The sequence below is a fragment of the Rana temporaria genome, chromosome 6 (genome assembly GCF_905171775.1).
Source record: "Rana temporaria chromosome 6, aRanTem1.1, whole genome shotgun sequence".
Taxonomy (NCBI): Eukaryota; Metazoa; Chordata; class Amphibia; order Anura; family Ranidae; genus Rana; species Rana temporaria.
Genome location: NC_053494.1, coordinates 113,080,834 through 113,106,406, shown reverse-complemented (window position 1 = coordinate 113,106,406; position 25,573 = coordinate 113,080,834). Strand labels below are relative to the sequence as shown.

Here is a 25,573-nt window from a genome sequence, read left to right as displayed (position 1 = left end):
TGCTGTAAAGAGCAGTGTGGATAACCAATCAAAAAAAGCACTGCTCAATATCACATCCGCCCCTTGCTGTGTAGAGCAGCGTATACTATAGAGCGCAGTGTATACGCAGGCATCGGGAGCAATCTTGTCTAAGCTGACAATCAGCTGTTGAGGCTCTGAGATTTCCGTGGCGTCCTACTGCGCAGGCGCCGCGCATGCGCAGTCGAGGCAGGAACCTATCCGATGGAGGGACCAGCTCGACAAGACACAGGCAACTCCCCCTTAGCAATGTATTGTCCTGAAAATGTCAGTATACAGTCATCCTGCTTTTTCTTTATGCTTAAATTTCTTATGCGCAGTATTTCTCTTTACCATGCTATTATGTATGTGCCAATTATATATTTGATATACTATGGGGTTATTTATATTTTCTGCAAGAACACAGGTTCTTTACTGCAGAAACAAAACACAGCAAAAAAACTTTCTAAGACCCAAAATCTCTTTTCCTCCATATTCTTTAATATAGACATCAAGTGCACAGCTTTATAAATAAATAGGAATCAAGCTGATGGGAATCCATTTGTCCCCTGACACGCCGCTGCCGACTTCCTCTGCAAAAAAAAGAGTCAACAGACAGCAGCCGTGATTGCAGTCGTTTAGAATAGACGGTGGGCGGCCGGGGGGACTTCCATCCAGCACGTCCCTGTCTCAGATGCCTCACAATCTGCCTTTTTTCCCCCACAATAAATCGGCCGATGCCGATTAAAAAAAGGCAAAATATTGGTCGACCTCTAGTTACGCCCCTTACTTAATCTATCCAAAATGAAAAACAAAATTTTTGCTTATAGTTCTACTTTTAGGTAAATTCATGCTACAGTTTTAGATCAAATCTGTACATAGCTCAAGATAAATTATGCCTAGCATGTGAAAAGAACTCTGAACACTGAGGCTGGGTTCACACCGCAGCACGCTCACAGCAGGAGTCCGGTGCGTCTCCATTCAGTTTCAGGTCCGATTTCCGCCTGAATTCGGACCAAAAGACGCACAGGGCTCATGTGCAATTCACACCAGAGACGTTGCGGTGATGTGTGTAAACAGGCTCCATAGAGAACCGGTCACAATCTCCTGCTATAGGAATTGGATGCAGATAAATCCGCATTAGGTGTGTACCCAGCCTTAAGTTTATGTTTTATGAATTACAAAAAAAAAAAAAAAAAACAAGCCCCAGCTACCACCAGGGCAGAAGGACTCAGAGCAAAAGTGTGGCAACATCCACTGAAACTTCCTCCACCCCTGCAACTGAAGGCCACTACCTTGGTACGGACCTGCGGCTGGACAAATAGTCTACTGGACCCTGTGCACTGCACCCATGATCTTCTGATTGGGACTTCAATGCTTCGCAGGCTCCAATGCAAAATAATAATTGCACATTTTTAATAATCAAAACGTACAACTAGCCTTTAAAGCGGATTTTAGCAGCTGCTGACTTTTAAAATAAGGACACTTACCTGTCCAGGGCGCCCGCGATGTCGGCACCCGAAGTTGATTTGTCCCTCGGGTTGAGGCGCCTCCATCTTCGGTAAGGGAATTAGGAAGTGAAGCCTTGTGGCTTCACTACCTGGTTCCCTATTGCTCATGCGCAACTCTTGCTGCGCGATCCCACTGTTCCCTTCTGTCTTTTGGGAGCCGTGTCTCCCAGAAGACAGCGAGAGGGGCGGAGAAGGCGCCAGAAGTGGCGTAGATACCCGCGGGTGGCTTGGGTATCTATGCCCGAAAGTGGGAGCAAAATACCTGTATTAGACAGGTATCTGCTCCCCCCTGAAAGGTGCCAAATGTGACACCGGAGGGCGGGAGGATTCCGAAAAGCGTAAGTTACATTTGTGGATGGAACTCTGCTTTAAGGAACATAAATGTTCAACATAATTATGCCTAGCATTAATTTTGTATTGTAATGAAGAGAGATTCTGTCACTGGCTGATTCTTGCTAGAGATAGGATCGCTGGTCTGATACGGCTCAAACTTAGGTTACTACTTACCCACACTCACTATTATTTTTTATACCATATACTAGATAAGGAATTAAATCAAGCAATATAAAAGAATGTTTGTTTAGCATCATCACAAAAAGGGTGGTGAATTAAACCTAAAACAAAAAGGTATGTCCACTCCAAAAATTACATAATCAGATACCAATAGTCGCCATTACTGGTCAAGACCATAGCTGATTAACCACGGGGGTGTCTACCCCAAGGGTTACCCAACCGTGTTAAAGAAAATATAGAGTGTTTATTGGGTGTGCTGGAGGAGTATGTGGAGGAGGTGTACACAAGGGAGGCGGTGCAAATGGTACTGTTCCAGGCCAGGAAGTTGATTATGCTCCACTGGAAATCTGAGAATCCTCCGAATTCAAGGGAATGGACTGCTAGGATAGGTGAAATGATACGTATGGAGAAGCTTATTTATCAACACGGGGAGCAACCGAAAATATGAGAACCTTTGGGCTCCGTGGCTGGATACACCTGGGCTTTCACCGGTGGATCTGGTCATGGACAGATTGTTGGGATTAAATGCGGGATGAGTGCCATAGTTTGGGGAAATGTGTATTATTGTGGGAGGGAAGACAACCCGGTGACTGCAATGCCATGCTGTGTTTGGTTTTTGAGAGATGTACTCCTGGTTTTGCTGTACAATGTTGAATGTCATAAGCTGTATACCACCTTTTCATCAATAAAAACTTTTTTGTTGGATTAAAAAAAAAAATATATATATATATATATATATAGAGGTTTAAAAGGTTCATTAAATTCTATTTTCCATTTGGGTCAAAGATAGTGTTTTTTTTTTGTAAAAAAAACAGGGAAGGTGTGGGAAAACAGAGAATAAGAGGGTATTGGAAGTAAAATGTACATAGGTCAAGAGATATTTGAGGTAAGAAAATCCATACCAGGGTGTACTATGCAAACTATGGCTTTTATAAAAGGGGGGCATAGGTCAGTGAGGCGGAGAGGCACAGCTATTCAGACTACTTTAAGACTTACTCTCATATTCCAAAGATGATTTTACATTTCTTCCAGCTATAGATCTAAAACCTTTGCGCTGCAGTGAAATGACAGATGACGCCTTCAAATTTTGCCCCGGTTCACACCTTTGCGGCTTTTAAGTCGTGCGACTTCATGGACGGATTTCTGACATCTGTGCAACTTCATTTAACAGATGTCAACTGAACACTGAAATAGTGCAGGAACCTTTTTAAACTCTCTGCGACTGAACGGTTACACACCAGAGGGAATGCGACTTGTCATGTGACTTTGAACTGTCAAGTCGCACTGGTCTGAACCAGGACTTTAAAGGGAGAGTTAGGTCCCACTTTAAATTGACAAATACAGACAATACTACCCAATAGGGCTGCACGATTCTGGTCAAAATGAGAATCACGATTCTTTTGCTTAGACAAAAGATCACGATTCTCAAAAATGTAATGCAAAAAATTAATTAATTAACCTGTGATTTATCTGAAAATATGAATATATATATAACTCCTATGAAAAAAACAGAATAAAACTTTGATTCTGCTTGTTTCATAGGAGTTATATGGTCTTTAACATTATAGACATATCACTGGTCTCTTTTTTTTATAGATCAGAAGCAGTACTGCTAGCAACCATTGGGTGGCGCATGGATACACACAGTTGTACAGAACTGTGAGAAGGTTTAATACATCAGGAGCAGTACCGGCGGCAACCACTGGGTGGCGCATGGATACAAACTACTGTTGTGAGAGCTCAGACATCTATCCAGCAGCGCAGGCTGCTGACGTCAGTTTCAAAATCGGCGGCATTTGCGTTCCATGCCGGTTACGTGGACCCAGCGATGAACACGAAAGAATCGTGGGTCATCCCACGGGGAGCTCGCGGGCGGGGAGAATCGAGATTGCGATTCTCTCCACGATTAATCGTGCAGCTCTACTACCCAATTAGAAAAAGGTGGCGTTGAACTTTTATTTTTTTAAAGTAGTTCTAAAAGAGGTACAAGTTTTTTTTTTTTTTTACCTCATTGCATTCTATGCATAAAGGTAAAGAAAACTTTCTGCATGGAGACCCCCCAGCCCCCCTCTATATACTTGAGCCCGATATTGATCCAGCGATGAGCATAAGAGTAGTATCTCTCTCCTCATTGGACAGAGCCATTGGCTCCTGCTGCTGTCATTTACAGACCATGAATGGAGAACAGGGGGCGTGGCCGAGCCACACTCTGTATCACAGAACACACTAAGCCAGCTTGAGTGAGCATTTACTCAAGTGCCCCCAAAGCAAACAGCTTGCTTTGGGGGCACTTGGCAGGGTGGGGGGATCCCAGAAGAGGAGGATCGGGGCTGCACTGTGCAAAACCATTGCACAAAGCAGGCTAGTTGGACATGTGTTTGTTATTTTTAACAAATAACATTTGTCTTTAGAATCACTTTAAGACTCAAAAAACTAAAAGCACACAAAACGTACAGTTAGCTCTTTTTGCTTGTGCAAATGCCACACGTGTCTGAAAAATAATGTGTGTTAATCGTAACAACCAGAGTCAGTGTTTTTTTTTTTGGTCAGAATATTCAAAAGTAATTTTCTGGTTACTACAGACAACACAGATATTTGAGCACCACAAACATCAGGACCTGTTCCTGGGACCCCATTTACAGCCAAAAAAAAATATATATATAACACCATAGCATTAAAAATTGGAATGTTATAGATATGCAACGCTTATAGGCACAGCCTATACTAATTACGTAACAACAAATATGAAAGACAAAGATTACAGGTGATTACAGATAATGGATTTTATACCTATGGTTAAAGAAGGGCTCCCACCTAAACAGTAGGATATTGTAATAGAGAAGTTGCCGATATACCCAAGTACAACCAATTCAAGGATAAATGCACTTTTAGTGAAAATATCTGATCACTACCCCCCCTCTAATTAGCATTTTCAAATGGGTCATTCCTAGAGGATCTACCAGACACGGCACAACCTCAGACCAAATCATAAGAGCCGTACTGGAGCATGCAAGATGCATTCTTTATTCAATTTACTGAACAAGGAATTAATCGCAGCGGTCATACAAGCGCAAATTTTGGTAAAAAAATACACTTTTTTTAATTAAAAGAAGACAACAGTAAAGTTAACCCATTTTTTTTATACTGTGAAAGATAATGTTACGCTGAGTAAATTGATACCCAGCATGTCACGCTTCAAAATTGCGTCCACTCGTGGAACGGCGACAAACTTTTACCCTTTAAAATCTCCATAGGAGACGTTTAAAAAAATTCTACAGGTTTCACGTTTTGGGTTACAGAGGAGGTCTAGGGCTAGAATTATTGCCCTCGCTCTACCAATCGCGGCGATACCTCACATGTGTGGTTTGAACACCGTTTACATATGTGGGCGCTACTCAAGTATGCGTTCGCTTCTGTGAGCGAGCTTGGCGGGACGGGACGTGTTTTCTGGCTTCAAACTATTTTAGCTGGCTCCTAGATTCCAAGCAAATTTGTCAAACCCTGCTTTAATGTGCAAGCTAAAATGCTTTTTTTTTTTTTTTTCTTGCATGTCCCCCTCGGATCTACAGCGACTGCACTTTCAGTGCAATTTCAAGTGCACTTTGCACTTATAGTCTGCACTTGCAGTGCAAAGTGGATTTGCCTTTAGTAAATAACCCCCAATGCTTTGCCTTCATTGGCAAAATACAAAGCTTTTTCTCCATGATGAACCCGTGTTCACTAAACAGCAGGGTAGCAGCGATCACTGTACTAGCGGTGATTACTACAGTGATTTCAATTTTCTACGAGGATGAGACAGGTATGGCACTTACAATGGTCCAAGAAAATCTGCATACCTAAACTTCAGCAATAAATACAGCAAGTCTTATCTCAGAAAAAGGAGTATGTTCTGTGGCCATTTTAGTTACAAACTGTTCTTCATAACATGAATTTTACTATAGATCTCAACACAATTGTGTTAACTAATGGCAAGAACTGCATTCACAATCGGTTTATTAATCAACTGTTACCACTGGAATGGTCTCTAAAGTTTTTTCAATCTGTACCCTCCAAGACATGGATCTTCAAACTACGGCCCTCCAGTTGTTCAGGAACTACAATTCCCATCATGTCTATGAATGTCAAAATTTTACAATGCCTCATTGGATGTGCAGTTCCGCAAAAGCTGGAGGGCCGTAGTTTGAGGATCCTTGCTCCAAGCTCCACTACAGCAACATGGAAAGGCTACTTACTGTATCTGATACAGCACATGAAATTGTATCAGGCTGCTAAACAGTGATGAGATTTAGTGGTGGGATCACAACCTTTGGCGTTATATACTATATTGTCTCTGTACCATTAAATAAGCATACGATTATCTAGCACTGCATGCAGAGTCCAGGCACCACTGTGTAATGTTTTAGGCTGGATTCACACATTTAGTGCATTTTGCAGATTTGCACTACAGAACGTGTACCATAGGAAACAATGTTAAATGGACTGTGGTGCAAATCTGCAAAATGCACTAAAAATTAGGGTTGTCCCGATACCACTTTTTTGAGACCAAGTACCGATACTTCCCCCCCCCCCCCCAAGTACTCGCCGATACCGAAACTTTTTTTTTTTTAATGTCATGTGGCAGTATTTTTTTTTTTTTTTTTTACAATTTTGTATTTATTTATTTTTTTAACAGTGCTTTCTTCTTTGACCCCTGACATCTCCACTTTGAGACAGAGAAAGGACCCAAGGACACAGATTCCCCAGTCCCTTTCTCTGCAGCCTCAGCTAAAATGAATGGAGAGAAGCTCCTCTCCATTCATAAACTGAAGAATCGTAAACACAGGTTACGATGCTCAGTTATGTGAATGGACAGAGTCAGTGATCACTGACTCTGTTCATTCTGAAAAGGTAGGAACCAGGTTTAGCGGCTCCTACCTCCGCTCTCCATCCTGACAAATTGAGGGGGACAAGCTACACGGAGGGGAGAGCTGCACGGATCACGGAGAGCTGCACGGAGCGGGACAGAACGGGGACAGTCAGCGGTGATCGATGCGGCTTTGGGGGAAGTTACAAGCACTGATCACCGTTGTATAACTTTCACTAAAACAGCTGAAAAGGGGGCAGATCAGTGCTTGTAACTCCCCTGCCGCACCGATCACCCCTGACTGCCCAAGTATCGGGTGAAGCATTGGAGCATTTCCCCCCCCGAGTACTATGCTCGGTATCGGGACATCCCCACTAAAAATGCATAGGCTGTGAATCCAGCCTTAGTCTTGTAACTAAACAATGAAGTTTAACCAGAAAAAAAGTATATATACTTGGGTCACATCACTGGAAGCATGCCTGAATTTTTTATTCATCAGTAAAAGAAGAAGTCCACCCAAATATTTTGCCCAAATCTGGTGGAGTGGAAGAGTACTCGATCAACTCCCCCCGCCAGCTTTAATGCAGTGGTGACAGCTCCAGCTTGGCTCACTAACCAGCCTGCCTGTGTTAATCCAAGTGAGCTTTCCATATATTCTATGAGAAATACACTTGAAAGAGCCGACGTGGAAGGGTTGTAAATATTCTGCAAACACATCTAGAAAACTTCATGAACTCTGAAATGGTTATCCAATGAAGGTGCTTCATAGGCAAAATGTAAGTGATCATTCACCATTACATTATACTCTTTCAGAAGCTCTACAAACTTCCCGTGCTCCTCCCCAATCCAGGAGCGCATAGAGTCACTAACTTGGTAAGGCGTCACATGGGTATAGACTGCAATACGCCTTTGAGCAAATACTTTCAAAATATCAGGGCAGGTAATCCAGGTATTGATGCCTCCAGAATGCCCCCCATCAAGCCAATACATGGATTCAATATTGTCTACAAATACATTGACTTCTTTATCTTTTTTAGCTTCATGCAGTTCATGTAGAAGCTGATTTAGTACAACACATCCTTTGCTGAATCCAATCACAGTGAAGGACAGGGACTCCTTTACAGATGGTGAACCAAGAAAAGCAGACGAGTCCTCGGAGCAATGCTTAACACTGTCTTCTTCTGAATGGCAGCCATTGGTGGAATATGCAGAACCCGTGTGGCTCACAGAATGATCCTGGTCACTGTTCACAACATACTTGTTACTCTGAGACATCAGAAGGTTTTGTGCCACAGTGAAAGCATTAGTAAGCAAGAAATGAAGTTGCTTAATAGCGATCAGTTCCTCGCTGTGTTTAGGGGCTCCGAACAGGTTACTTTCCACAAAGTTGTCATAGCAGCTGAATTTGTGGAGATGCATGCGAGAAGGTTTCACAATCCATATGTAACTGGAAGGGAAGCGCCGAGAAAGGAGAGTTGCAATATCTTCAAGACTCCACCGTTTCCATCTGAAGTTTTCAGAGTGGCCTGCCATGACATTGCGGTAATTCTGCAGGGGATATTAAAGAAAAGGAACCAATTAATAACCGGGTTACACGTTCTTTACATGTTCCTGTCAATTAATGTCCATCTGGTTGACCTATAGAATGCTCTCATTGTGCTGTACTGCTAGCACTGAAAAATGTTCTGTGTGAGTTGTATAGGAAACCAAAATATACATGGTGACTGATTAAAAGAGAAACATTTATATAGTACATAGGCCAGAAAAAAAAAAACAGTATTTTTGTACTCACCGTAAAATCCTTTTCTCTGAAGTCCACAGACGGACACAGCTTCGTTATAATCTTGACTGTAAGGTTATGTCCCGTCTATCAGCAGAGGACAGTCCTCTCCTAATAGACGGAACATAACCCACATGTCAAGATTATAAGGAAGCTGTGTCCATCTATGGACGAAAAGAGAAAATAGGATTTTTGTACTCACCGTAAAATCCTTTTCTCCGTCGTCCATGGACAGACACAGCTTCCGTATAATCTTGACTGTAGGGTTATTTTCCGTCTATTAGGAAAGGACTGTCCTCTCCTAATAGACGGAACATAACCCTACAGTCAACATAAGGAAGCTGTGTCCGTCCATGGACGAAAGAGAAAACACACACACACACACACACACACACACACACACACACACGTTCAGCTAAAAGACAAAAACAAATAAAAATTTAAAACCTGCAGTTAATCCAAAAGAAAAAAAATAAATAAAAAATGGGGGGGGATCATTGTCCGATTTTGCTCCAACAGGAAAAAACACACCATGGAGCACATTGACACCATTGTGCATGTTACGCAATTCATGTTACGTATGTTGGTGCGCTGGGGTGCCATTTACCTTAAAGCGGAGTTCCACCCAAATTTGGAACTTCCGCTTATCCCACTCCTCACCCCCTTACATGCCACATTTGGCATGTAATTTTTTTTGGGGGGGAGTGGGGGCTTCAGGAGGAGTGGGACTTCCTGTCCCACTTCCTCCTTCCGGGCAGACGATTAAGCCTACTCGCCTAGGCGATTAAGCTTAATCACCTACAGGAAGGGGCTGCTGTAGGCGATCGCCCAGGACACGTGACAGGTCCTCGGCGATCGCCTGTCCAATCAGACGGCGCCTCGCCGCTCGCGCATGCGCAGTGGGTGCCCGGCCGTGAAGCCGAAAGCTGTCACGGCCGGGTGCCCACACTGAGCATGAAGACGCCGGCCGGCGAGGGGGGGCGAGGAGCGGAGCCCCGTCCGGCACGTCGCTGGAGCCGTGGAGCAGGTAAGTGTCGGTTTATTAAAAGCCAGCAGCTACACTTTTTGTAGCTGCTGACTTTTAATAAAAACTTACAAAAAAGAGATTTTTAATACAGCTTACCTGTAAAATCTTTTTCTTGGAGTACATCACGGGACACAGAGCGGCATTCATTACTATATGGGTTATATGGAGTACCTTCAGGTGTAGACACTGGCAATCTCAAACAGGAAATGCCCCTCCCTATATAACCCCCTCCCATAGGAGGAGTACCTCAGTTTTGTAGCAAGCAGTATGCCTCCCAAAATGGTCCTCAAAAAAGAGGGGTGGGAGCTCTGTGTCCCGTGATGTACTCCAAGAAAAAGATTTTACAGGTAAGCTGTATTAAAAATCTCTTTTTCTTTATCGTACATCACGGGACACAGAGCGGCATTCATTACTATATGGGATGTCCCAAAGCAATGCTTACAATGAGGGGAGGGAGAACATCTCCAAGACAAAGGATTTAATTTAGAGATATACTCAAATCATAATAAATCCAACTTAGTTGAGAAAAATAATTTTAAATTTTAAATTTAACTCAAAAAAGAGGAGCCCCCGGAATCCGAGGGTCTCAAACTGCAGCCTGCAGCACTGCCTGCCCGAAGGCAGTATCAGTATTCCTTCTTACGTCCAACTTGTAGAATTTTGTAAACGTGTGGACAGAAGACCAGGTTGCCGCCTTGCAAACTTGAGCCATAGAGATCTGGTGGTGTGCTGCCCAGGAGGCGCCCATGGCTCTAGTAGAATGAGCCTTTAATGATACTGGAGGAGGCAACCCTTTCAAGCCGTAGGCCTGAGTGATTAATTGCTTAATCCACCTAGAAATGGTGGACTTTGCAGCTGCCTGCCCCTTCTTGGGCCCATCCGGTAGAATGAACAGCACATCTGTTTTCCGGATCTTCTTTGTAGCTTTAAGATAGGCCTTCATGGCCCTGACAATATCCAAGGTATGCAGCAACCCTTCCTTTCTGGAAGTAGGTTTAGGGAAGAAGGATGGTAATACCAAATCCTGGTTCAAATGAAAACTGGATATGACCTTCGGTAGGAAGGAAGGATGAGGGCGGAGAACGACCCTGTCCTTATGAAAAACAAGATATGGTTCCTTACAGGATAAGGCCGCTAGCTCCGAAACTCTTCTTGCGGAAACTATGGCAACCAAAAATACTAACTTCCTTGTCAGTAGAACCAAAGGAATTTCAGCCAACGGCTCAAACGGTTGTTTCTGTAAACTTGACAGAACAAGATTTAAATCCCACGGACAAAGCAGGGATTTAACTGGAGGTCTAATACGTAAGACCCCTTGAAGGAAGGTCTTAACCAGCGAGTGGGTGGCCAGCGGCCGCTGAAACCACACTGACAGAGCAGAAATCTGTCCTTTGATTGTGCTTAATGCCAATCCTTTATCCACTCCTAGCTGGAGAAAACGTAATACTCTATCGATGGTAAATTTGCGAGAAAGCCATCGCTTGGACTCACACCAGCCTACATAGGCCTTCCAGACCCTGTAATAAATCACCCTAGAGACCGGTTTCCTGGCTCTGATTAGGGTAGAGACTACTTTCTGAGACAGACCTCTACCCCTGAGAATCAGGGATTCAGCTTCCAGGCCGTCAAATTTAGATGCCGTAAGGCAGGGTGGAGGATCGGACCTTGCGATAGCAGGTCTGGCCGTAGAGGAAGAGTCCAAGGGTCTCCCACTACCATCTTTAGGATGAGTGAGTACCATGCCCTTCTGGGCCATGCTGGAGCTACCAGGATGACTGGTATGTGTTCCACCCGGATCCTGCGCAGCAGGCGGGGTAGTAACTGGAGCGGGGGAAACGCATAAAGAAGTTTGAACTGATGCCAAGGGCAAACCAACGCATCGGTTCCGCAGGCCATCGGATCCCTTGAGCGGGATATGAACCTGTCTAGTTTCTTGTTGAGTCTCGATGCCATGATATCCACGTCCGGCACTCCCCATCTTTGGCAGAGTGCTTGAAAGACTTGTGGATGCAGAGACCATTCCCCCGGCCATAGAGTCTGGCGGCTTAAGAAGTCCGCCTGAAAGTTGTCCACTCCTGGAATGAATATTGCCGATATGCAGGGCACATGCGCCTCTGCCCATAGGATAATCAAGCTCACCTCTCTCTGAGCGGCTTGACTCCTGGTTCCCCCTTGGTGATTTATGTATGCCACGACCGTGGCATTGTCTGATTGAATTCTCACCGGGAACCCCTGCAATTTTGACGTCCAAGCCCTGAGGGCTAGTCGAGCAGCTCTGAGCTCCAAGATGTTGATGGGCAACTGCTTCTCTGGCTTTGCCCAAGTACCTTGGCGAGTGCAACCATCCAAAATTGCTCCCCAGCCCGTCAGGCTGGCGTCTGTGGTCACTATCTTCCAAGCCACTGGGCTGAAAGACTTCCCCTTCAGTAGATTCTGAGGGTCTAACCACCAACACAGACTTTGTCGGACTCTTGATAAGAGCGGCAACGGGATATCCAAGGCCTGTGGCCTTCTGCTCCATGCTGACAGGATGGCTGCCTGTAGGATGCGAGTGTGGCTCTGGGCGTATGGTACCGCCTCGAACGTGGCCACCATCTTGCCTAGTAACCTCATACATAGGCGAATAGTCGGTTCTTTCTTGCTTAGAACCAGTAGGATTAATTCCTTGATGGCTTTTACCTTCCTCAGAGGTAGGAACACTCCTTGTTGTTCTGTGTCTAATCTCATGCCGAGATATTCCAACTGCCTTGTGGGCTGGAAAGCTGACTTTTCTCGATTTAGGACCCAGCCGAACCTCTCGAGGTATTGGACCGTGAGGGCCACTGCTCGCTCCAAGCCGGGAGACGAGTGGTCTATGACTAGGAGGTCGTCCAGGTATGCTAGGATCGTGACCCCTTGGATCCTTAGCTTGGCTAGGATCGGAGCTAGGACCTTCGTGAACACCCGGGGGGCCGTAGCCAACCCGAAGGGAAGCGCCACGAATTGGAAGTGACGCGAAGCCACCATGAAGCGTAGATATCTTTGATGTGGCTGATAAATTGGAACATGAAGGTAGGCATCCTTTATGTCTATGGACGCCATGAAGTCGTCCTTCTGGAGTGTGGCAGCTGCTGACCGCACGGATTCCATCCGAAATGAGCGGATCTTTAGATATGCATTTACCATTTTTAGGTCCAAAATTGGCCTGACATCTCCATTGGATTTTGGGATGATGAATAGGTTGGAGTAGAAACCCAGCCCCTGTTCCAGGACTGGCCGGAATCCGAGGCGGATCGTTTGGAATCCTCGACTCCTGGAAATGAGGAGGAGGAAACCTTAGGAAATCTAATTTGTAGCCTGTGGCCACGGAAGACCGTACCCACTCGTCGGGAATGCTGGCTTCCCAAATCTCTGAAAAGAGTCGCAGCCTTCCCCCCACCTTCGTGGGTGGGGGCGCCCCTTCATAAGGTTGGCTTGGGGGCTGGTTTTGCTGGTTTGCGAAACCACTGCCTTTTGCCTCTAACAGCCTGTCCTTGTGATTTGCTGTTGAAGCCGAAGTTTGCTTTTGCAGGAGGCCGTCGATACTGCTTGGCATTAGAGGGCCCCTGCCCAGGGGAATACTGTCGTTTAAACGCAGGCCCCTGAACCTTCTTCTTAGTTGGCAAGAGAGTACTCTTGCCGTTTGAAATGGTCTGAATGTATTTATCTAGGTCTTCTCCGAAGAGTCGTCCTCCATGGAAGGGGAACCCTACCAGGAGCTTCTTGCATGGGGGCTCAGCCTCCCAGCCTTTTAACCATAAGAGTCTTCTCATATGGATAAGGGATAACGATAAACGTGACGCTTGCTGGATAGAATCCTTGATTGCGTCTACCGTAAAACATATGGCCTTAGGGACATCCGAAAATTCTTCTGCCTGCTGGGCAGGAATAAGTTTAAGCATCTGCTTAAATTGATCCGATAATGCTTGAGCGACCCCAATCGCAGCCACAGCTGGCTGTACTACTGCCCCTGCAGTAGTGAAGGAGTTCTTAAGTAGTGCTTCCAAGCGCTTATCAACTGGATCCTTGAACACCTGTATGTTTTCTACAGGGCATGTTAACGATTTGTTAACACATGAGATGGCTGCGTCCACTGCAGGAGTAGCCCATCTTTTGGAAAATTTTTCTTCCATAGGATATAGGACAGAGAACTTCTTAGGTGGTAAGAAGATCTTATCTGGCTTGTTCCAATCTTGGAACAAAACTCCCTCTAATAGAGGATGGATCGGAAACACAGCATTGCTTTGAGGCGCCCTCAGTGAGCCCAAAGCTGAAACCGTCGATACCTGGAGATCTGGTACTGGCAAGTTGAATGCCCTATGGACCAAGTCCGACAATCCTTGAATCCACCAGCTCTCCCTCAGGGAGACTGCCCCAGACTCCTCTGTATCCGGATCTTCGATCCCTGAACCTACTTGGTCCTTGTCCAAGAGGTCGTCCAATTCCCCTGAGGAAAGGACCTCCTCTTCTGAGGGTCCGCGCTCGGGCGACGGAGATCTATTCCGCTTACTGCCCCGCATAGCTGCGGCTATCATTTTACCCATGCTTTTCTGCATCTCTTTTAAAGAGGTGAGTAATACCTCCTCCGTGACCATCTTAGGGTTGGACTGACCCGCGTCAGCTCCAGCCCCAGATCCCGATGGCCCCAAGGCTCCCTGTGGGGAAAGCAGCGGCATAGCTTTGTCCGAGACCTCAGACTCTCTGGGGGAATCCCCACCTCTTGTACCCTTGTTTTTTGATGCCATGGTACAATACCGAGGTACACCTGCTACTTATTGGTACCTGGGACTTATAAATAGTTAAATGCCCAAACACCTGTTTGGGGGATAAAAAATGCTTCCTCTCCCCTAGATGACACTTTTTTTTTTTTTTTCAAAAAAAATCTTTTTTTTTTTTTTTTTTCAAATCTAGGAAAGAAAAAACATTCTGTCCCCCTGAGTAGTATTGCAAGAAAAACTATGAGATGGAAAAGAAACAGCCTATTCCTAGGCTTGAAAACAGTCTTTCTGAAGACTGCAATATTCTTTCTGGCCACTGTGTGTCCTCGGCGCCCTGTGCTTGCCGTTCTGGTCTTTCCTCCTCAGTTCCAAAGTATTGAATGAGCTATATGGAACAAACAAGGAAGGGCCGCCCCTTCCTTAAGCCACTGACCCGCCCTTCCCCCCCAGCAATCTCAAACAGGAAATGCCCCTCCCGACAGGGGGGGGGTGGGGTTGGGAGGAAGGGACCTCTCTGCTCCAGCAAACTGCAGCCTGGAACCATGAGGAGGTCAGCGTTTTGCCTGCTTTGCAGGCCGTGAGGAGGAAGACTGAATGGAGCATCGCCTGGAGGCTTGCAGGTAAGCACAGCTCTCTGACACACACATATACTTTTATATCACACAGGCCCCACTCAATGCTTTTCCAACACTACAAGGGAGGTCACATCTTATGGGGAATAATACATATAGAGCCATCCTATCTTTATGATATGTGACTAGTTTGCCAGATGCAGCGCATAACTTTAGGCATGTCCCCTGTGACCCCCCAGAAAAAACCTGCTAAGAACCAAGTTCCGCAAGTTTTCCCCTCACTTACCTGCTCCATGCCGCAGGACTTTGCCAAGCAAGAGGCCCAATCTTCCCCCATCTCCGTGGGGATGTCTAGACCTTCAGGCCCTGGGTTCCTATGAAGGATCCACTGTCCTGGGCCCATATAGCACTCTGGCAACAGAAACATTAGGCACCCAAAGGTTTCTAAGTTCTGGGCCCAGGGTCCAGCTCTCTAAAAAGAAAAGCATTATGGGCTATACCCCAAGGGTTTGGGGTCCGGTTACTGACCACTTTAGCGCTGAGGCTTTTTTGGACAGAACCGGTTAGCTCACCTAATCCCAAGGATGTGGAGGCAAGCTAAACCATGACCAACACCTAAGACACTGGCGTAAAAAACTGAGGTACTCCTCCTATGGGAGGGGGTTATATAGGGAGGGGCATTTCCTGTTTGAGATTGCCAGTGTCTACACCTGAAGGTACTCCATATAACCCATATAGTAATGAATGCCGCTCTGTGTCCCGTGATGTACGATAAAGAAATGGGTGGAAAACCCCTTTAAGTGGCACCCCAGTGAACCTCTGCAATGCACTACCTTGTATTGTAATGTACAGCACTGCAATTCACTACTTTTCATTGCAGTGCAGCAACACGCTACACCTTTCACAATAGTGTACAGTGCTACGAAACACACTGTCTGACATTGTAGTGTGAAGAGGAAACAGTAAATAAAAATAGTGCAGGTTTGTTTTCCAAACCGCTTTGGTTCATTGGCCACTCATTTAAAATAAATAGGCTGCCGTGCCATAACGCACATTAACAAAATGCACCAAAGTGCCTTATGTAGTGTATACAGTACTCTCTGGATCAACAATCATTTCTAATAAATAATAATAGTTATCCATTTTAATTCAGACAAAAAAAGCTGTTCTATATATGTGGAAGTTAAACTTATTTTCTTCAGATGCAGTGCCCCCCTTGACTTTAAAGTCTAACTCCAGGAATACTATGGACTTTAAATAGTTTGTTTGGCCCAAACAAATGAATTCCTTTATGCTGTATAAAGCCCAGCTACATACAGTATACAGGGATGTGTTCCCGCAGTGGTATGGGAACTTCCCATGCTGTTACTGGGACAACATTCACTAGGGTTGAGCGCTGCTCAGCCATTCAGAGGAAGCTTTGTATTTTATTTTAACCAATACAAGGTTTCCTCTGATTTTGTTGTAAACTGCCCACCTCTGTCAATCAGTTGCAGCCTTGTATTTATTTATAAAAATACGATAATTTTGTTCCAGGAACAGGATGGAACACAGCCCTGTATGCCAGAGTTCGACAAACCCCGGGCACCAGGTCGCCATTGCGACTAGAATTAGCGACCTGGCGCATCCTGTGTCTCCGTGCGCCCTCACCTCCCCTGCCGCGCGATCGTGTCAGGCCGTGCCGGCCAGTAATTGAGGCCTTTTGCAGGCCTATGCTTTCTTTCTGCGATCTGGCTCTATCTTCTGGTGGCTGTTGGTATGACAAGACAACCAGCAATGCTAATGGAGCTTCCCCTGTCTGTTTTCACTGCCATCTCCTTCCCTCTAATTAGAACCCCCAAACATATATATATATAATTTTTATTCCAACACCCTAGAGAATAAAATGGCGGTCGTTGCAATACTTTTTGTCACACCGTATTCGTGCAGCGGTCTTACAAGCGCACTTTTTTTAAATAAAGACACCAGTAAAATTAGCCCAATTTTTTTTTGTATTGTGAAAGATAATGTTACGCCGAGTAAATTGATACCCAACATATTACACTTCAAAATTGCATCGCTTGTGGAATGGCTACAAACGTTTACCCTTTAAAATGACTATAGGCGACGTTTAAAAAAAATTGTACAGGTTGCATGTTTTGAGTTACAGAGGGCTAGAATTATTGCTCTTGCTCTACCAATCGCAACGATACCTCACATGTTTGGTTTGAGCACCGCTTTCATATGCGGGTGCTACTCGCGTATGCGTTCGCTTCTGCGCGCAAGCTCAGCGTAACTGGGCACGTTCCTGGCTCCTAACTTTTTTTAGCTGGCTCCTAGATTCCAAGGAAATTTCTCAATCCCTGCTGTATGCAGCTGCTACATGGAGTTTATACAGTGTTGGCTGCCACTGCATCAACTAGTGAATAAAATACGGTTGAAGAAGCACTAAGGCATAGTGCGAAACGTTAGCTTTTCTTTTGTTGTGCTGTTTTTTGCTGTGGCATGTATTTTGTGATTTTGAATTAAAGGAGGAGTTTTTTTTGGAGTGCGGCTGTCCCAGCTTTTTTCCTTCATCCTAACCTGCATAGTGAATGAAATACGTCTTGGCCAGCTAGGCTTTAACCACTTGCCTACTGGGCACTTTCGCCCAGGCCACATTTTTAGCACTGTCACACGATGAATGACAATTGCACAGTCATGCAGCAATGTAGCTATATGACTTGTCCCCCCCCCCCCCCTCACAAACCCTGGAGAATAAAATGGTGGTGGTAGTTGCAATTTTTTTTTTATGTGGCACAATATTTGTGCAGTTATTGATCAAGTGCACATTTACAGTAACAAAATATACCAAAATGAATTTTTAATGCCATCAATGATAATATTAGCACCTGTTCACAACAAAACGAAGTGGGAAACCCACATTTCCCACACCATGTTCAAACGCATTGAGTGTGTGATCTGCTACAGGTGTAAATATAATCCTAACACACCAAATGCAGATCACAAACTCAGTGGGGTAGATTCAGAGACCAATTACGCCGGCGTATCCATAGATACGCCGCGTAATTGCTAAGCTGCGCCGGCGTATCTACTTTCTGTATTCAGAAAGCTAGATACGCCGACATTAGCCTAAGATACGACTGGCATAAGTCTCTTACGCCGTCGTATCTTAGGGTGCATTCTCACGTTGGCCGCTAGGTGGCGCTCTCGTAGTTTTCAGCGTAAAGTATGCAAATTGTCTACTTACGCCGATTCACAAACGTACGTGCGCCCGGCGTTCGTTGTTTGCGTTAAGGCTTTTTCGGCGTAATGTTGTTCCTGCTATTAGGAGGCGCAGCCAATGTTAAGTATGGACGTCGTTCCCGCTTCGAAATTTTAATTTTTTACGTCGTTTGCGTAAGTCGTTCGTGAACAGGGCTGGACGTAATAATTACGTTCACGTCGAAACCAATACGTCGTTGCGCCGTACTTGGAAGCAATGCACACTGGGATATGTACACGGACGGCGCATGTGCCGTCCGTACAAAACGTCAATCACGTCAGGTCATCCTAAATTTACATAAAACACGCCCCCCCTTCCACATTTGAATTACGCTACGCCGCCGCGACTTACGGAGCAAGTGCTTTGTGAATACAGCACTTGCTCCTGTAAGTTACGGCAGCGTAGCGTAAATACGATACGCTGCGCCGCCGTAACTATGCGCGCCCGTACGTGAATCTACCCCACTGTGTTTGCCTGCACTGGATTGCATGGGACTGTAATACCATACAATCCAATGCAGTGCATTTTTGTAAAATGGTGCAATATGCTGCAAAAAATGCAGCAGGACCAAAACCTTTGGGCATTTAGTTTTGAGAATAAGTCCTAATCCGAGCCGTCGTATCTATGCGCCTGATTCTTAGAATCAGTTACAGGTGTAAGTCTTTTACGCCGTCGGATCGTAACTGCAATTTTCCGCTGGCCGCTAGGGGCGTGTAAGCCGATTTACGCGTCAAAATATGTAAATTAGCTAGATATGCGAATTCCCAAAGGTACGCACGGCCGATGCAGTAAATTGACGCCGTTTACGTTGGGCTTTTCCCGGCGTAATGTTGCCCCTGCTATATGGTGGCATAAGTGCGGCGCAACAATGTTAAGTATGGCCGTCGTTCCCGCGTCGAAATTTGAAAAAGTTACGTCGTTTGCGCAAGTCGTCCGTGAATGGGGCTGGACTTCATTTACGTTCACGTCGAAACCAATGACGTCCTTGCGGCGTACTTTGGAGCAATGCACACTGGGAAATTCCACAGACGGCGCATGCGCCGTTTGGGAAAAACGTCAATCACGTCGGGTCACAGTAGATTTACATAAAACACGCCACCCTGATCCAAATTTGAATTAGGCGGGCTTACGCCGGCCGATTTACACTACGCCGCCGCAACTTACGGAGCAAGTGCTTGAGAATACAGCACTTGCCCGTCTAAGTTGCGGTGGCGCAACGTAAATCGGATACGTTACGCCGCCGCAAAGATACGCAAATGTACCTGAATCTGGCCCTCAGTGTATAGTATAGGGCTTTGTTCTCTGCCTTTCCCTTTATACAAGCCAATGAAATGCAGATACAGGTGAAACTCAAAACATTGGAATATCAAAAAAAAAAAAAAAAAAAAAAAATGATTATTTCAGTAATTTAATTCAAAAAGTGAAACTCCTATATTATATAGATTACACACAGAGTGATACATTTAAGCATTTTTTTTTTGACAATTATGGCTTGAAGCTAATGAAAACCCAAAAATCAGTATCTCAAAAAAAAAAATTATATTGTGAAAAAATTCAATATTGCAGACTAATGGTGTCACACTCTAATGTGAATGGCGCTGCTCAGCCATTCACAGGAAGTATCTTATATTTATAAATAAATACAAGGCTTCAACTGATTGGTTGAGGTGGTTGAGGTGGAGAGGCGGGCAGTTGACAAAGGCCCGGATTCACATACATTGGCGCATATTTATGCCGGCGTAGCGTATTCAATATACGCTACGCCGACGACGCGCAGAGAGGCAAGCACCGAATTCACAAAGCACTTGCCTCCCAAACTGCGCTAGGGTCCCTCTGCTCAAGCCGTCGTAGGTGGAAGTGGGCGTGAGCCATGCTAATAAGGCGTGACCCCATGCAAATGATGGGCCGAGTGCCATACAAGTACTTAAAACGAACGGCGCATGCGCCGTCCCGTGGACATATCCCAGTGCGGTCCATACCTTAGCATTAGTTGCGCCTCATATATGGGGAATAACTTCACTTGGGACGTACGACTTACGCAAACCGCGTATATTATGCGCCGGGTGCAAATACGTTCGTAAAAACTGGCGTATCTCCCTCATTTGCATATGTGCATAGAAAATCAATGGGAGCGGCAAATGCGCCCAGCGTAAATATGCGCCCACGATACGACGGCGTAGGCAAGTTACGTCGGTCGGTCGTAGGAAGCCTATTTTTAGGCGCATCTTAGTATGTGGGTCGGCGCATAGATACGACGGCGCACATTTGTACTTACGTCGGTGTAAGTGCTTTGTCAATCCGGGCCAAAATCTCCACCTCAGCCAGAGGAAACCTTGTATTTGTTGATAAAATACAAAGCTTCCTGTGAATGGCTGAGCAGCGCTCAACCCTACTCGTATTTGTCCCAGGAACAGAAATGGGAAGTGCCCACATTCTGTGTGTAATGCAGGGCTTGACAATCAGCTGTCCAGCACCCAGAACTGCAGGTCCGGGGCGTCAGGCAACAAGAATTGCTCAGGCCTGAAATGAATAAGTGATAGCGCTAGTATTAACTAGTGCTGAGTGAGTACAGTGTGAATGTTAATAATATAAATCATACACAGTGAGTATAAATAGCAACACTTATGAAAAACACTTATGAAAAATACTAAGTCCAATGAGATGATGAAATGAGTTCCTTATGGGTTAAAACCCATATGCAGCCCTATGGTAATCAGCTGGCGTTTCCTCCTCAATGCTTCTCATTAGACAGACAACGACCTTTCCCATAAAAGATCCAAGCAGAAAAACTCCAATATAAAGGAAAAAAGAAAAAGAAAGAGGACAAGCCTCATAGTACAATACTGTATAGCAAAGGACAATGGACAAGAGACTACACCGACGGTATATGAACTCGCAAAACCGCCGATTGACACAGGCTCTGAGTTAGATTGCCGCTCAGTGTGATGGTCTCCTCACTAGGATCGTAGTCCCGTCACATAGGCTCCTCCCCCACGCGTTCCGTCACTAGTCACGTGCCTAGTGACGGAACGCGTGGGGGAGGAGCCTATGTGACGGGACTACGATCCTAGTGAGGAGACCATCACACTGAGATTACAATGGTCACCTTCTTCCCACCAGCACACTATGGTCACCAGCACACTGTGGTCACCTTCTTCCCACCAGCACACTGCGGTCACCCCGTCACCAGCACACTGCTGTCACCCCGTCACCAGCACACAGTGGTCACCCCGTCACCAGCACACTGCCGTCACCACGTCACCAGCACACTGCGGTCACCCTGCTCTCACCAGCACACTGTGGTCACCCCGTCACCAGCACACTGCGGTCACCCTGCTCTCACCAGCACACTGCGGTCACCCCGCTCTCACCAGCACACTGCGGTCACCCCGTCACCAGCACACTGCGGTCACCCCGCTCTCACCAGCACACTGCGGTCACCCCGCTCTCACCAGCACACTGCGGTCACCCCGTCACCAGCACACTGCGGTCACCCTGCTCTCACCAGCACACTGTGGTCACCCCGTCACCAGCACACTGTGGTCACCCCGTCACCAGCACACTGCCGTCACCCCGTCACCAGCACACTGCCGTCACCCCGTCACCAGCACACTGCCGTCACCCTGCTCTCACCAGCACACTGCGGTCACCAGCACACTGCGGTCACCACGTCACCAGCACACTGCGGTCACCCCGCTCTCACCAGCACACTGCGGTCACCCCGCTCTCACCAGCACACTGCGGTCACCCCGCTCTCACCAGCACACTGCGGTCACCCCGCTCTCACCAGCACACTGCGGTCACCCTGCTCTCACCAGCACACTGCGGTCACCCCGTCACCAGCACACTGTGGTCACCAGCACACTGCGGTCACCAGCACACTGCAGTCACCCCGTCACCAGCACACTGCGGTCACCCCGTCACCAGCACACTGCGGTCACCCCGTCACCAGCACACTGCGGTCACCCCGTCACCAGCACACTGCGGTCACCCCGTCACCAGCACACTGCGGTCACCCCGTCACCAGCACACTGCGGTCACCCCATCACCAGCACACTGCGGTCACCCCGTCACCAGCACACTGTGGTCACCCTGCTCTCACCAGCACACTATGGTCACCAGCACACAGTGGTCACCCTGCTCTCACCAGCACACTGTGGTCACCCTGTCACCAGCACACTGTGGTCACCAGCACACTATGGTCACCAGCACACAGTGGTCACCCTGCTCTCACCAGCACACTGTGGTCACCCTGTCACCAGCACACTGTGGTCACCAGCACACTGTGGTCACCCCGTCACCAGAACACTGTGGTCACCCTGTAACCAGCACACTGTGGTCACCCTGTCACCAGCACACTGTGGTCACCAGCACACTGTGGTCACCCCGTCACCAGAACACTGTGGTCACCCTGTAACCAGCACACTGTGGTCACCAGCACACTATGGTCACCAGCACACAGTGGTCACCCTGCTCTCACCTGCACGTCCCCCGGGAAGTAGATGACATGGTGCGGCCTCTGGGCTCGGTCCCGCGGAGGGGAGAAAAGGAGATCATTACACTTGCTGGGCTCACTTCCCGTCACCGCCGTCAGTGTGTACAATGCGGGGAGGTCGGTGGACGCGGCGCTCGCCCCCGCACACATGCTGAACAGTCCGGACACAGTATGAAGCAACAGGCGGTGCGCCGAGCCCAGCGCTCTCACTAAGCCGCGCATGTAATCAGTCCTCCCTGTGTGCAGACCCGTCTGTGCGCTGTACGTAATCAGGACTGAGCGTCCTGTCACCCTGCAGCAGATTGCAGTAGGGGAAGAGCGAGGCCTGCCACAGACAGCTCACACTGCAGTCCATTGATACGCGCTGTTCTGTTGATTTTCAATGATGGGCAGTGCTTCTCGACAGAACAACGGCTCAGGTGGAAGTGGGCGTGATCAGCGCATGGGATAGGCGTGACCAGAGGATGGATGAGCGTGGCCTGAGCCTAGTAAATAACAAATCAGGAGGAGGGAACAATTTCTCACGCTGACATCACGTGGACATGAGTTCTACCTGCCGAAAAAGGTACCCCGGTGGATAGGACCCACCTGTACTGGGCAGGCGCAGCGCGGAGCCGCCCAAGATGTAGAGCTTTGAGTCAGCGCTACACGGTGACTATGACATTGCGCCAGGCGATGCCGCACGCTCCCGATGCTACTCTGCAAGGGGCGGGGTGATTTTAGCAATAAAGTACACGTCAAATGAAGGGCGGGTTTTGCACGGTTGATGGGCGGGTTTGCACGAACTATTAAACTCACAAAAGAGGCGGATGGACAGAGATGATAGTTCAATGTTGATGGCCAAATTCAATACTTGTTATTATGCTTAGGACTTAACCCCTTCACCACAGAATGGCTACAGGGGATGCATTTAACCACTTAAGGACCGGACCAATATGCTGCCAAATGACCCAAGGGGTTTTTACAATTTGGCACTGCGTCGCTTTAACAGACAATTGCGCGGTCGTGCGACGTGGCTCCCAAACAAAATTTGCGTCCTTTTCTTCCCAGAAATAGAGCTTTCTTTTGGTGGTATTTGAACGCCTCTGCGTTTTTAATTTTTTGCGCTATATACAAAAATAGAGCGACATTTTTGAAAAAAAAAACAATATTTTTTACTTTTTGTTATAAGAAAAATCAAATAAACTACATTTTAGTCAAACATTTAGGCCAAAATGTATTCAGCCACATGTCTTTAGTAAAAAAAAAAATCGCAATAAAAAAAAAAAATTAGCTACCTAGCGGCAACAGTGACACTAATACAGCGATCAGAAAAATGATCGCTTAGTGACACTGGCAATAGGGAGTGAAAGGGTTAACTAGGGCGGTGATCAAGGGGTTAAAACTTTATTGGGGGGGGGGTACGGGGGCTACCCTGAACCTAACACTAACTGCCTGTCACACTTAATGCCCATTCACACCTAGGCGTTTTGTCGCCTGTAGTGTGACGCCCGCTGCCGCCACGACACGCCAGAGGGATGATTTAACATGGCCCTCTATGGAGATGGTTCCCATCTCCACGCTGAACGCCTGCCGCCTGAAAAAAAGTCCCGGACCTTTTTTTCAGGCAGTTTTCGGCATAGGAGATGGGAACCATCTCCATAGGGGGACAATCTAGGGGCACATCTAGGCGGACAATCGCGGCGTTTTGTCGCCGCAAATCGTGGTACAAAACGCCGCTATTTGTCGCTGCAATTCGCAGGACAAAACGCTGCGATTTTGTCCGCCTAGATGTGAATGCAGCCTAACTGTCACACTGACACTAAATGCAGTGATCAGTACATATATGATCACTGCATTCAGTGACACTGTGACAGGGGGGGGGGGGGTTAATGTGCCTATGTGTAGTGTGTGTCAGTGTAGTGTTGTGCAGACTTACTGTGTGATGTGATCTCTCCTCTTACTTTATTGGTAAAATCACCCCGTCCCTTGCAGAGTAGCACTAGCATCGGGAGCATGCAGCATGTGTCATAGTCATTGCGCAAGCGCCGTGTAGAGCTGACTCTCAGGCGACAGGCGGCTGGCGATGCGTGCGCTCTGGCTCCCGGACCTGGATGAAGAGATCTTCTCATCGCTGGACCCTGGCAGAGAGGAGATCACCGTCGCAGGATACCGACAACGTTGAAGCGTTAAGGATAAGGGGTCTGGTGTGGATTTTTGGGGGAACTCCACGCCAATTTTTTTTTTAATTTGGGGTGGAGTTTCCCTCAAAATCCACACCAGACCTGAAGGGTCTGGAATTGATTTTTGGGGAGAACCCCACGTATTTTTTTTTTAAATTGACGGCAGGGTTCCCCTTAATATCCATACCAGACCTGAAGGGCCTGGTAATTGAATTTGGGGGGACCCCCACGCATCTTCTTTTTTTTCTTTTTTTTTATGAATTACTTTTTTCTGTATTGCCGGGAGCCAACAATTCATTATAGCCGCAAGTGATTTTAAATGCCTTTTTTCCTTCAGAAATGACACTTTGTGCAGAGACAGTTCTAAGCACGGGAAACATGCAATGTTTCAGAGGCATACCGACAACCCCCCCAGGTATGTCATTTAAAGGAATATTTCACTTTTATTGTTTCACTTTATGCATTATTAAATTCACTGCTCCCAAAAAAACTGCCTTTTTTAAAACTTTTTTTTTCATTGATACATGTCCCCTGGGGCAGGACCCGGGTCCCCAAACACTTTTTAGGACAATAACTTGCATATTAGCCTTTAAAATTAGCACTTTAGATTTCAAACGTTTGAGTCCCATAGACTTTAACAGGGTTCAAAAGTTCACACAAACTTTTGGTCTGTTCGCAGGTTCTGGTGCTAAC

At 46.6% G+C, this 25,573-nt stretch overlaps 1 protein-coding gene across 1 annotated transcript; it reads right to left on the bottom strand.

Annotated features, from left to right (window-relative positions):
• Nucleotides 1-7,323: 7,323 nt before the first annotated feature.
• Nucleotides 7,324-23,184, bottom strand: C6H2orf69 (chromosome 6 C2orf69 homolog). The gene is made up of 2 exons (XM_040357187.1): nt 22,704-23,184; nt 7,324-8,412 (listed from the first exon to the last, which is right to left on the bottom strand). The coding sequence occupies exons 1-2, from the start codon at nt 22,938-22,940 to the stop codon at nt 7,582-7,584; spliced, it is 1,068 nt and encodes a 355-aa protein (XP_040213121.1). The 5' UTR covers nt 22,941-23,184; the 3' UTR covers nt 7,324-7,581.
• Nucleotides 23,185-25,573: the final 2,389 nt, after the last annotated feature.

What these genes read in the sequence shown, in the direction of transcription:
- C6H2orf69 (XM_040357187.1), bottom strand. Translation starts at nt 22,940, where the DNA reads ATGCGCGGCTTAGTGAGAGCGCTGGGCTCGGCGCACCGCCTGTTGCTT. An exon ending in ACTTCCCGGGGGACGTGCAG is followed by an intron (nt 8,413 to 22,703) that starts GTGAGAGCAGGG and finishes TATCCCCTGCAG; the next exon opens with AATTACCGCAATGTCATGGC.